The sequence below is a fragment of the Rutidosis leptorrhynchoides genome, chromosome 6, assembly GCF_046630445.1.
Source record: "Rutidosis leptorrhynchoides isolate AG116_Rl617_1_P2 chromosome 6, CSIRO_AGI_Rlap_v1, whole genome shotgun sequence".
Classification (NCBI taxonomy): Eukaryota; Viridiplantae; Streptophyta; class Magnoliopsida; order Asterales; family Asteraceae; genus Rutidosis; species Rutidosis leptorrhynchoides.
In genome coordinates this window covers 337,362,946-337,376,423 of record NC_092338.1, presented here as the reverse complement: position 1 = coordinate 337,376,423, position 13,478 = coordinate 337,362,946, and the positions used below count along the sequence as shown (strand labels likewise).

At 33.9% G+C, this 13,478-nt stretch overlaps 1 protein-coding gene across 3 annotated transcripts; it reads left to right on the top strand.

The window, feature by feature from the left end:
* Nucleotides 1-5,956: 5,956 nt before the first annotated feature.
* LOC139852545 (protein transport protein SEC23 D-like) lies at nt 5,957-13,090 on the top strand. Of its 3 annotated transcripts, none has more exons than XM_071841842.1 (14): nt 5,957-6,318; nt 8,079-8,144; nt 8,424-8,477; nt 8,566-8,738; nt 8,816-8,999; nt 9,335-9,480; nt 9,561-9,715; nt 9,822-9,903; nt 9,990-10,105; nt 10,218-10,316; nt 10,764-10,887; nt 10,977-11,254; nt 11,943-12,157; nt 12,756-13,090. In XM_071841842.1, exons 1-14 carry the CDS (start codon nt 5,994-5,996, stop codon nt 12,965-12,967), a joined length of 2,229 nt encoding a protein of 742 aa, XP_071697943.1. In that variant the 5' UTR covers nt 5,957-5,993; the 3' UTR covers nt 12,968-13,090. The 3 variants fall into 3 exon arrangements, with proteins under 3 accessions (XP_071697943.1, XP_071697946.1, XP_071697944.1); XM_071841843.1 differs by lacking the exon at nt 5,957-6,318 and adding an exon at nt 7,466-7,742; XM_071841845.1 differs by lacking the exon at nt 11,943-12,157 and having other exon boundaries at nt 12,756-12,955.
* The last annotated feature ends 388 nt before the right edge of the window (nt 13,091-13,478 follow it).

Below are 13,478 nucleotides of genomic sequence, written 5' to 3'. Positions count from 1 at the left end.
TCAGGTCTACTTCAACAACCCGAAATCCCGGAATGGAAATGGAAAAACATTACCATGGATTTCATCACTAAATTTCCAAGGACTGCAAGTGGTTTTGATACTATTTGGGTAATAGTTGATCGTCTCACCAAATCAGCACACTTCCTGCCAATAAGAGAAGATGACAAGATGAAGAAGTTAGCACGACTGTATTTGAATGAAGTCGTCTCCAGACATGGAATACCAATCTCTATTATCTCTGATAGGGATGACAGATTTATTTCAAGATTCTGGCAGACATTACAGTAAGCATTAGGAACTCGTCTAGACATGAGTACTGCTTATCATCCACAAACTGATGGGCAGAATGAAAGGACGATACAAACGCTTGAAGACATGCTACGAGCATGTGTTATTGATTTCGGAAACAGTTTAGATCGACACCTTCCGTTAGCAGAATTTTCCTACAACAATAGCTACCATTCAAGCATTGAGATGGCGCCGTTTGAAGCACTCTATGGTAGAAAGTGCAGGTCTCCGATTTGTTGGAGTGAAGTGGGGGATAGACAGATTACGGGTCAGGAGATAATATAAGAAACTACCGAGAAAATCATCTAAATTCAACAACGATTGAAAACCGCCCAGAGTCGACAAAAGAGCTATGCGGACAGTAAAAGAAAAGATATAGAATTTGAGATTGGAGAGATGGTCATGCTTAAGGTTTCACCTTTGAAAGGCGTTGTTCGATTTGGTAAACGGGGGAAACTAAATCCAAGGTACATTGGACCATTCAAGATTATAGATCGTATCGGACCAGTAGCTTACCAACTGGAGTTACCTCAACAACTTGCAGCTGTACATAACACTTTTCATGTCTCGAATCTGAAGAAGTGTTTTGCTAAAGAAGATCTCACTATTCCGTTAGACGAAGTCCAAATCAACGAAAAACTTCAATTTATTGAATAACCCGTCGAGATAATGGATCGTGAGGTTAAAAGGCTCAAGCAAAACAAGATACAAATTGTTAAGGTTTGATGGAATGCTCGTAGAGGACCCGAGTTCACCTGGGAACGAGAAGATCAGATGAAGAAGAAATACCCACACTTATTTCCAGAAAATACGTCAACACCTCCAACTGCTTAAAATTTCGGGACGAAATTTATTTAACGGGTAGGTACTGTAGTGACCCGAACTTTTCCATGTTTATATATATTAAATGAAATTGATATTTATATGATTAAGTGTTTCCAACATGTTAAGCAATCAAACTTGTTAAGACTTGATTAATTGAAATAGGTTTTATATAGACAATTGACCACCCAAGTTGACCGGTGATTCACGAACGTTAAAACTTGTAAAAACTATATGATGTCATATATATGGATATATATATAGTTAACATGGTATTATGATAAGTAAACATATCATTAAGTATATTAACAATGAACTACATATGTAAAAACAAGACTACTAACTTAATGATTTCGAAACGAGACATATATGTAACGATTATCGTTGTAACGACATTTAATTGTATATATATCATATTAAGATATATTAATATATCATAATATCATGATAATGTAATAATTTAACATCTCATTTGATATAATAAACAATGGGTTAACAACACTTAACAGGATCGTTAACCTAAAGGCTTCAAAACAACATTTACATGTAACGACTAACGATGACTTAACGACTCAGTTAAAATGTATATACATGTAGTGTTTAAATATGTATTTATACACTTTTGAAAGACTTCAAGACACTTATCAAAATACTTCTACTTAACAAAAATGCTTACAATTACATCCTCGTTCAGTTTCATCAACAATTCTACTCGTATGCACCCGTATTCTTACTCGTACAATACACAGCTTTTAGATGTATGTACTATTGGTATATACACTCCAATGATCAGCTCTTAGCAGCCCATGTGAGTTACCTAACACATGTGGAAACCATCATTTGGCAACTAGCATGAAATATCTCATAAAATTACAAAAATATTAGTAATCATTCATGACTTATTTACATGTAAACAAAATTACACATCCTTTATATCTAATCCATATACCAACGACCAAAAACACCTAAAAACACTTTCATTCATCAATTTTCTTCATTAAATTGATCTCTCTCAAGTTCTATCTTCAAGTTCTAAGTGTTCTTCATAAATTCTATAAGTTCTAGTTTCATAAAATCAAGAATACTTCCAAGTTTGCTAGCTTACTTCCAATCTTGTAAAGTGATCATCCAACCTCAAGAAATCTTTCTTATTTACAGTAAGATATATTTCTAATACAAGGTAATACTCATATTCAAACTTTGATTCAATTTCTATAACTATAACAATCTTATTTCGAGTGGAAATCTTACTTGAACTTGTTTTCTTGTCATGATTCTGCTTCAAGAACTTTCAATCCATCCAAAGATCCTTTGAAGCTAGATCCATTTTTCTATTTTCTAATAGTTTTATCCACAAAACTTGAGGTAGTAATGATGTTCATAACATCATTCGATTCATACATATAAAGCTATCTTATTCGAAGGTTTAAACTTGTAATCACTAGAACATAGTTTAGTTAATTCTAAACTTGTTCATAAAACAGAAGTTAATCCTTCTAACTTGACTTTTAAAATCAACGAAACACATGTTCTATATCTATATGATATGCTAACTTAATGATTTAAAACCTGAAAACACGAAAACACCGTAAAACTGGATATACGCCGTCGTAGTAACACCGCGGGCTGTTTTGGGTTAGTTAATTAAAAACTATGATAAAATTTGATTTAAAAGTTGTTCTTTTGGGAAAATGATTTTTCTTATGAACATGAAACTATATCCAAAAATCATGATTAAACTCAAAGTGGAAGCATGTTTTCCAAAATGGTCATCTAGACGTCGTTCTTTCGACTGAAATGACTACCTTTACAAAAACGACTTGTAACCTGTATTTCTGACTATAAACTTATACTTTTTCTGTATAGATTCATAAACTTAAGTTCAATATGAAACCATAGCAATTGGATTCACTCAAAACGGATTTAAAACGAAGAAGTTATGGTAAAACAAGATTGGATATTTTTTAATTATTGTATCTACGGGAAATATTGTAACAATTCTATACAAATCATATCCTAGCTAAATTATATTGTATTATACATGTATTCTAATATATTATGTAATCTTGGGATACCATAGACACGTATGCAAATGTTTTGACATATCATATCGACCCATGTATATATATTATTTGGAACAACCATAGACACTCTATATGCAGTAATGTTGGAGTTAGCTATACAGGGTTGAGGTTGATTCCAAAAATATATATACTTTGAGTTGTGATCTAGCCTGAGACGTGTATACACTGGGTCGTGGATTGATTCAAGATAATATATATCGATTTATTTCTGTACATCTAACTGTGGACAACTAGTTATAGGTTACTAACGAGGACAGCTGACTTAATAAACTTAAAACAGTAAAACGTATTAAAAATGTTATAAATATATTTTGAACATACTTTGATATATATGTACATATTTGTTATAGGTTCGTGAATCGACCAGTGGCCAAGTCTTACTTCCCGACGAAGTAAAAATCTGTGAAAGTGAGTTATAGTCCCACTTTTAAAATCTAATATTTTTGGGATGAGAATACATGCAGCTTTATAAATGTTTTACAAAATAGATACAAGTACATGAAACTACTTTCTATGGTTGAATGATCGAAGCCGAATATGTCCCTTTTTGCTTGGTAGCCTAAGAATTAGGGAACATCACTAATTTTGAGAATTAGTGCACGCCTAATTGACGCGAATCCTAAAGATAGATCTATTGGGCTTAACAACCCCCATTCAGGTTATGGATGGTTTAGTACTTCGAGAATATTATACAGACGAGAGGTTCTGTTTTGGGGATATTCTATGCATTAACTTAACGTCGGTTACCAGGTGTTCAACATATGAATGATTTTTTTATCTCTATGCAGTTTGCGAAATGCCTGATAAGAGATGTGTTATAAAAATGAAATCTTGTGGTCTATTATTATGATTTAATAATATGTAGGTTAAACCTATAACTCACCAACAATTTTATTGACGTTTTAAACATGTTTATTCTCAGGTGATTATTAAGAGCTTCCGCTGTTGCATACTAAATTAAGGACAAGATTTGGAGTCCATGCTTGTATAATATTGTTTAAAAACTGCATTCGAAGACTTATGTTGATGTGTAATATTATTGTAAACCATTATGTAATGGTCGTGTGAAAAACGTTATATTTTAGATTATCATTATTTGATAATCGTCGTAATATTTTAAAGGTTATGGTTTGCTTTAAAATCGAATGCAGTCTTGGAAAAACGTCTCATATAGAGGTCAAAACCTCGCGACGAAATCAATTAATATGGAACGTTTATAATCAATATGAACGGGACATTTCATGGTCGATGTATAATAACATCTTAACTGGCGCCGTGGAGCCGACAACTCCCGACTCGCCATCTTCAAACCAATCTCGACCTTCACTTGGCTTTGGCGGTTATACGAGTAGCGCGTTCAATATTAGCCGACCAGAAATTCAACAACAAATCTATCAACTGCAACAACTTTAAAAAGTACAAGAAGTTCAGGAAGAACTCAGGTTAACCCCGCAACGACCTTTTTAATAAACTCAAAACATTAGTCAACTAGACACCCAACCACAAACCCAACAACAAACCGAAGAAGAAACCGAACAAGCCAGAGGCGCGAGGAGAAAAAGAAGTCACCAACGAAAAGGCAATGAAAAGGCACGAGAACCGTGCAACACAAAAATTCGGACAACGGCTGAAGAGTAGGGCTTTTAATATATTTATATTAATTCAGTTGTAGGATTAGAATGAAGAGTAGTTTTAATATTTATATATTATCGTTTTTTAAATTTTTTTAGGAATTTTTTAAAAATAAAGTAAGTTTAAGACTTTTAATTATCGCAATTTTCCTATTTTTAGGACTTCTTATTAAATGTAATCGTATTATTAATTCTAGTTTTAGTGTGTTATATTAAATTAATTTTTGTTTATAATTACAAAATAATAATATAATTAATATAATAATCAAACAAAATAAAAATTAAAAACATTTTTAATATAATAAGAAAAATGAAAAAAAAAATAAAAAATACTCAACCCGCCCATCAACACGCGCCATATATTATTTACTAGTTTACCAGTACGTCAGCCAAACACTCAATTCCTTACCATCAAACACGTTAACAAGCGCCTCATGATTAAAGATGTTCTAAACCACAAAAAAAAAAAGAATGATATGTACACAACCTATTGTAAAATACAACAGTGTAAAAAATGATTAGTTGTGTACATAAAAAAAATATATATAAAAAAATGGTATATCGTCACCCGAAAAAAAGAGTCTAACTTTATAGAGTAGTAACTATTTGGTCAGTTTTAGCAATAGCGGAATCCTTCCTTAAAAACCAAGGTTGTAAAAGTCGCGAGTCGGGGACGCATCGGTCGAGACCTAAAATGGACGCGTCGGCCGAGTCGGGGACGCGTCGGGGACGCATCGGTCGTTGACCAATGTTGACTTTATTAATAATTTCTTAAATATATATTTATATATTTATAAAATAGTTGATTTTGTACCATAAATTTCTTAAATAAGAACTTGAATTTAAATAAAATTAAACTTCAAACTCAATTAATGTTATCGAGTACATAATCAGTAAGGCACAGAGAAAAGAGCGGCCCAAAAAATGAAAACAAACCCTAATTTTAAAACATATCACATCTTGACAAAAATTTGACTGATTTTGACCGTTTTTGACCAACTTTGACCGTCTTTGACAGACTTTGACCGAACTTTTAGCTTTGACCGTTTTTGAGTTCCTTTCAGAAAAAACGGGACCAAGAACCTTAAAAAAAAAAAAAAAAAAATGACCTTTTACAACACCTTTAAAAACACAAAATTAAACCCAAATTGGGATTCCATCCCCAATAATGGCGGTACGTGCAACGGTGTTACGGTTTCCGTCGGAACCGGAAACGCAGGAAACGTCGGGATTGCCATGGGGAGTAACGGTGACGCCGTTCGCATCAAAAGATGAAAACGGTAATTCTCCGGTGTACGGATCTAATGGCGATCTAATACCTAGGTGTGAGAATTGTTGGGCGTATTATAATACCTACTGTGATCAACAACAGTGGGCCTGGACTTGCGCCATTTGTGGAACCCTAAATGGCCTTTCATCTGAAACAATTTCACGTTATTCAACTTCTGATTCACCTGAGACCATCTCCTCCTTCATCGATCTCGAATTGCCTCGTAATCTTCACAATCTGTTACTCTAATTTTAACGCATATAAAGTTCTTATGATTGAATTAATACATGTCAGATGTCAGATTATCTTATGCATTGTTCATCTAGTTATGACACAGAACTATAATTGATAAATTGAGTTAAAATAGCATTACTGAGTCTATAGCTAAACAGACACATAAATTGTGCCCAATTACGTTGTGCATTGTTCATTTTGCTTTGAATGAGAACTAGAATTGATAAAATGTGCTGAAATGTAACAGCTTGAGCTCATTAGTTGATAAACTTATTACTTCTTTTAGTTGGTTAAATTGTAGAGGTAAAAGTTCTAATTCGAACATTTGGCTTAGCCACCCGTAACGTTTTAGCTCTAGTTCCTTGCAGGGGCGAAGTACTTGGGGGTAGGGTGGGGCGCCCGCCCCCGTCGATTTTGAAATTTTCGTGAAATTTTTTTGAATTTTCGACTTTTCCCCGGTGGATTTTTTTTTGCCCCCAAACCTTCAAATTTTGCCCAAAATTCTCCAAAATTTGCCCCAAAACCTTCAAATTTTGCCCACAAACCTTCACATTTTGTCCAAAAACCTCCATATTTTGCCAAAAAACCTCCATTTTTTGCCCAAAAAAGTTGCTACAGTCTTAAATTTTTTTCGCTCCCGGTGAAAAAAAATTCTGCTTCCGCCACTGGTTCCTTGCTAGTAGCTTTTTAATATATTTAGCCGTTAAAAAAATTTGTGTTATGCATTGTTCATTTAGCTCTGATTCAGAATTATAAAGAAAAATTGTGCTAAACTTGAATGGATTGAGCTCGAATTTCCTTGTATGATGTGGAAACAATAGTTGTATGTAATATGTCAACTTTTATTAGTTATGAGTTGTTAATGTAGTATGATTTAGAATTAAATTTTAGGAATTATGTTAATATTTAAAATGGGTGTGCTAAGAAATTTAGAGGTACTAGAGATATACTTAGGGACCAAGTAACCTAAACTTGGAGAGCAAGTTTAGGTTTAAATATTGTATAGATATAGATATACTTTTCATATATTGATATATGATATATTGGGTTTTAAAGGGCGATCCACTTTTTGTTGGTAGTTATGACTCGAAGATGATTCTCATTGTGCAAGTTGAAGCTTTGCTAGTTCCTTTTGAGTGTCCGCAAGTTCCTTTTGCTAGTTCCTTTTGGGTGAACCTCTTGAACATGCTTCTCGAGAAACTTGAGTTTTGCATCTGACTCTTCATGATCACGAGTCAAATCAGAACGCATTTCGCCAATAGATTAATCAACATTGTAGCAATATAACTTCAATTGTGATATACGGGAACTAAGCCCCTCGAGAAAACGCATAAGATTATCAGTGTATTTCTTCATTGATCTCTCAACAGACAAGATAATCACTTCTTTGTTACTAGAATCATCTGGTGGAGCGTAAGACAATCACTTCTTGCCATTACAACAATATGATCTTGCTATCGAGAATTTAAGAAATGCATTTCTATATGTTCTGTTCTGTTGTATTAATTTTAATATAGGTATAGATATTGTTGTGAATTTGATTTTTTTTAGTAAGCTTTAGTTGAAGCCTTGAGTATTCGTTTTCATTTGGCTATTGTATGCTGGTGCAATAGTAGGCCACTGTAAGATTTGGTGAATGTTTCTTGTGCTGGAAGTAATTTTAACGTTTAGGTTTCTGTAGTGATTTCTTATAGTAGATTTTGAATTTGAATTTCATGCATGTATTGATGAACTGTTTCTATGCTGTAGTTGAAGGTTCTGAGGAAGAGGAGATGCAAGCGAGGCCTGTTTATGTTGCTGCTATTGATTTGTCATGTAAGTTTTGGATATATGACTTGCTGATTATTTAAATTTAAAATGTTTATTAAATGGACATGTTTTAACCATGGCTGAAAATATTATATGCATTATCAAGCAAGTATCAATATATACATGTAATGGTTTGCTTTTGAAAACAAAATTATACATGTAATGGTTGCTAGTTTTAATTATTTCTTGAAACTGCTATATCGTTAATGTCTGCGCATTATTTGTATTTTGTTTTCACTGAGATATACTTATGTGTGTATGTAATCTTCACTTAACTTTTTTCAGCCTCAGAAGAGTTTATAGAACTTACGAAAAGTGCTTTGCTAGCAGCTTTGGAAGGTTGGTATAACCTATGTGTTATCTAGACTCTTAATGCAAACATGCTACAGTGGAAAAATGAACACTAAAATTTAGTTTTTCGTTGTAGCTCTTGCGCCTGGGTCTCTTTTTGGGTTTGCTACATTCAGCCACAAATTAGGTTTGTATGATGTACAAGGACCAATTCCTGTCGTTAAAAATGTTTTCTTACCTGAGGACTCCGATGGAACCCTATCAATGGAGCTTGAAGATGCCATGCCATTGTTTTCTTTTTTGGCTCCAGTAAGTTCATAATAACATTTGATGCTCCGTTTTGTTGAAAGTGATGGGGTTTTTAATGCTTATTATCTTTGCTATAGGTAGAAACTTGTAAGGATCGAATTGCATCAGCACTCGAAACATTAAGGCCGACATCATCGTGGGGAACTACAGGTGCTTCACAGGGATTGGATAGAGTTATGATGGGAGGCCGTGGTTTTGGGACGGCAATGGAGTCACTTATTTCATACCTCGGTTCTGAACACGGCAACACTTTTGCATTAGGTCTGATGTCTATATTACTTATGCCTAGTGTTGTAGAACTTGAAATTAATCGGCCAGTACTTGGTCAAACTCGGTCAAACCTGGTTAAACCTGGTCAAACTCGGCCAAAACTCAGGATTACTTGGAAATCGTTCAAGATTGATCAAGAATCGGTCAAAATTGATCAAGAATTGGTCAAAGTCAAACTTGGTCAACATCCGTGTACTCCCCGAGTTGCCAAGTACTCCCCGAGTAGCGAAATTTGCAACCTTGCTTATGTTTTACTAGCTAAACTAAAATACTTTTTGAAGGAATTGACAATTATATTTTATAATTTGAAATGAAATTATTTGCAGCAAGGATCTTTGCTTTTCTATCTGGACCTCCTGATTATGGACCGGGCCAGCTGGACACTAGAAGATACGGTGAGCAATATGCTAGCAGAGGAGAGGATGCTGAGCTAGCCTTACTCCCTGAACAGACACCATTTTACAAAGATTTGGTATTAAACTAGTAATCTAAAATCTTGGTTACAAAGATTGTATATCTTGTAAACATATGTATTCACGTATAATTTTATAGGCTGCTGTCGCTGTTCAAGCAGGTGTTTGCATAGACATTCTTGCTGTTACAAATGAATACACAGACTTGGCTTCCTTGAAGTTTCTTAGTATTGATAGTGGTGGCTCGTTGTTTTTGTACCCAAATACTGACGATTCAACACTTCCTCAAGACATGTAAGTAACCAAAACCTGAAACAAACTTGAAATCAAATGAGTGACAGACATCTATTGGTATATGTTTAGTTTATATTTAAAAAAAAAAAAATCACTTGTTTTGCAGGTATCGAATGTTAAGTCGTCCGTACGCCTTCAATTGTGTCATGCGGTTGAGGACGTCCTCTGAATTCAAACCTGGAAACTCTGTTAGTACTATTCAATATATTGTTTAACTTTAATATCGTTCTGGTTTGATCAATTTTCTGATATATACATTATATTTTGCATGCAGTACGGCCATTTTTTCCCCGATCCACAGTATGAAAATGTTCAGCATGTTATCTGTTGCGACTCGTACGCTACATATGCTTATGACTTTGATTTTGCAAACGACACTGGATTTTCCAAGTAGGTTTCGCTTTCGATTATGTTTTTTTTAGTATCATAATTTATGCTTTTCTACATTTCTACATTTTGTTGATAACTCAAAGCCTGATTTGTTGTATCATATATGTTGCAGACATACTTCTGAGCTTCCAATGCTACAACTGGCTTTCCAGTATACTGTTGTTGTACCCCCAGATGAACATTCAACTTCTGGGTCGGGCCAGACGAGTAGGTATGTTCTTTTGGGCCATGAGCCCATAAGACTTTGATGTTTCAAATTCAATCATCTTGTTCATAATATATTGAATATGTCCTTTAAGTAATAAGTTGATAATTTGAATATGTCCTTTAGGCTTTAAGTAACAAGTTGATAAATTGATATAGCCAAAGACTACATGTCATTCTTCTGCTGATAGTTTTATTAATACATGGTGGTGAATAATTAGAATCAGATGTTCAGTTACACAGTAGTGTTTGGTTATTTTATGCCATTAAAAGTTATATTAATTTGATATCCAGATGTTTGAGTTTTAAGCCAAAACTGATTATTATACGATTTAATGATTATTGGTGTTCCTGCAGATGGTATGAAACTGAGTATTTAGCGTCAAATTTTATTGTTTATCCCAAAAATTAAAAAGTTTTTATCTTTAATTCTATCATAAATTCGTATACGCAGATCAAAGTATACCCTTAAAAGGCGACTTAGAATCCGAACAATGCAGTTTGGAGTTGCGCATACCTTTAATGAGTTATACGATAGTGTTGATCCTGAAGTTGTTCTTTCAATACTTGTTCACAAGGTAACATAATATATTATCTAGTTTTGATGTAAACGTCGCCACGTCAGCAAGTTGTGATCTTAAACCCTGACGTGCCCCTTTCTTCACAGGTCATACTATCGTCACTGAGTGAAGGAGTTGGAGAAGGAAGGATGCTACTACATGATTGGCTCGTGATCCTTACAGCTCAATATAATGATTCATGCAAAAATGATTCAAATGAGTTTGGAAGCTCAACGGGTTCACTTATTGATGTCACGTTCGCTCAATGTCCACAGTTACAGCTTTTACCTCATCTAATATTTGCTTTGCTTCGAAACCCACTTCTACGGTTCCATGCAGAAGGCATTCACCCAGATTATCGGATATACCTTCAATGCTTGTTCAGGTATGTTTTTTTTTAATGCATTATATAAATAAATTTTTTTTAAAAAGTTTATTAGTGAGAATGAAATATGGAAGTGAAGATAAACTAGTATTTATATGGGTGGATAACTGGATCTGCATTGTGGACTAATCTTTTGATTGTAGTCATTTAATAATATGTGTATTGTTTAATGTTTAATGACATTTTTTAACGTAAAAAGATTCTGCTTTTGGTAATCTGGTCGAAGAGGAAGGTTTGAATCAAACAAACAGTTTCATGCTAAAACTAATTTACTCACCTATTCTTTTGTTCCAACCTAATTTGTGAGCCTTTATTTTCATTGTACGAACTGTCTAGTTTTTTCAGGTCATTATATTCAGGGTTCATGGTATGGGATAATGTTTAAAGTTGACACTGTTTACTATTATATGTATTCATGTTCTATAGCTTCTATTGTGCGTTTTAAAATTTCTGATAATATCTGATATATGTTTAAAATTTTTTATTGTGTGTATCGAAATCCACAAAATTATATGCATTAGACACTTTAACATGTTTATTACACTACAGGACGTTTAAAACTTTATTACATACAATAGCAGAAAGTGTAAAGTTACTGATTATCATTTTGTTTATTATACTTACTAAATGTTGATTATGTCCATCATTTGAAGATTGTTTAAATATTTACGTCGTCTATTTAATGTAGTGGGCTTGAACCAAGTTCACTTCACCGTGCAATATATCCTCTGCTGACATCATACGCGACTCCTGATAAACTCGCATATCCTCGCCATTCTTTGAGCCGTGCTGCATTGCTGACAAGCGAAAGTCCGATATTTTTGCTTGATGCATTTACATTCGTAATTGTATTTTATTCCTCTACAGCTGACCCTACGCTTCCTTATCCTCCACCACGTGACTGTAAGTCATTTCTCCCTTTTTTATTTTCTTAATAAAAACACTTCTTAATAAAGGTGACAATTTCAAATGATCTACAGATTGACCCAATTTGACCTGTACCCAAAATTACCCATTTTGCCTCATCTGACTGTTACAAAGGCTTGCTGTTTTAACACCTTTGCAGAGTTCCTAGATCCTAGAGCTCTTGTAAGGCTTGTTGGAAAACCCGTTTCCGGACTTGATTACTATCCTTTTGTTGTTCAATTTTTATAGTTTCATTATTCAGTGTTGTAAACGACGACCGTCTCGGCCGACTAGTTGGTTAAAGTTAGGTCAAAATCTAATATTTTTTATACTCGGATTTTGTGCCCTATACATATGTTGGAAATATTAACGTTTGAAATATTTATGTTTGATTATTTAATTTATGTGAAATATATATTACTCACAGTCAATGTTAGTCAACTCCCGATTCAACCGACTATTCGTTTCAGAGTCCGTACCGACTCATCTCCGTCTCGCGACTTTTCCCACCTTAGTTTCTTTTTTGTAATTTTCTAGTTGTTCTGAAGTCTTCATTTTTTTCCTGAATGAACTTGTACTGATTTTTTCTATTTAGGTCTATTGAGAACAGCAATAAACAAACTGAAGCAAGAGAGGAGCATAACTCCTAGACTGATGTTTATAAGAGGGGGTCAAGATGATGCCACACCGTTTGAAAATTATCTAATTGAAGAACAAGATGTTAATGGAAGCGGATTCGCAACTGTTAAGGGTTTTGTTTCATTTCTAGAGGAGATTAGCCAGAGTGTTCTAGAATACATGAAATAGAAGAGTTTGTACTAAACCTAACATTGAACGAGAGCACTATGATGACTAATTTTAGCAAGTTTTTTTTAGAATGAATCAAATAGAGAGCATTTTTGCAGGTATGTTTTGTGCAGACAGTTTTTGTGTACTTTAATATCAAAGCAAAATTATGCACATTGCTTTTGTGTAAAGTATCCTTCATAGTTCTTTTCCAGTCATTGTTTTGCCTAAGAATTAACTGAACTGGCAAGTCTGTCATGCAGTCTTCCAGTTATCGGTTGCGAGTGGTTAACCAATCGTATGGTTGTTTGACATCTAAACGCTGAATAATTGTTGCATGTAATAAGAATTCAGAGTAGTTAAATATCACTAGCTTCACATTTTTTATGGTTAATAACCGTCTTCTCAAATAATCTGAACATGTAATATATCATCCGATGTAAATTTGTTGTAAAAGGGGGTCGATGACATTTGCGATTAGTCTATTAGGGATGACAATAGATCGATCCTATATTCATATCAATATTCATTC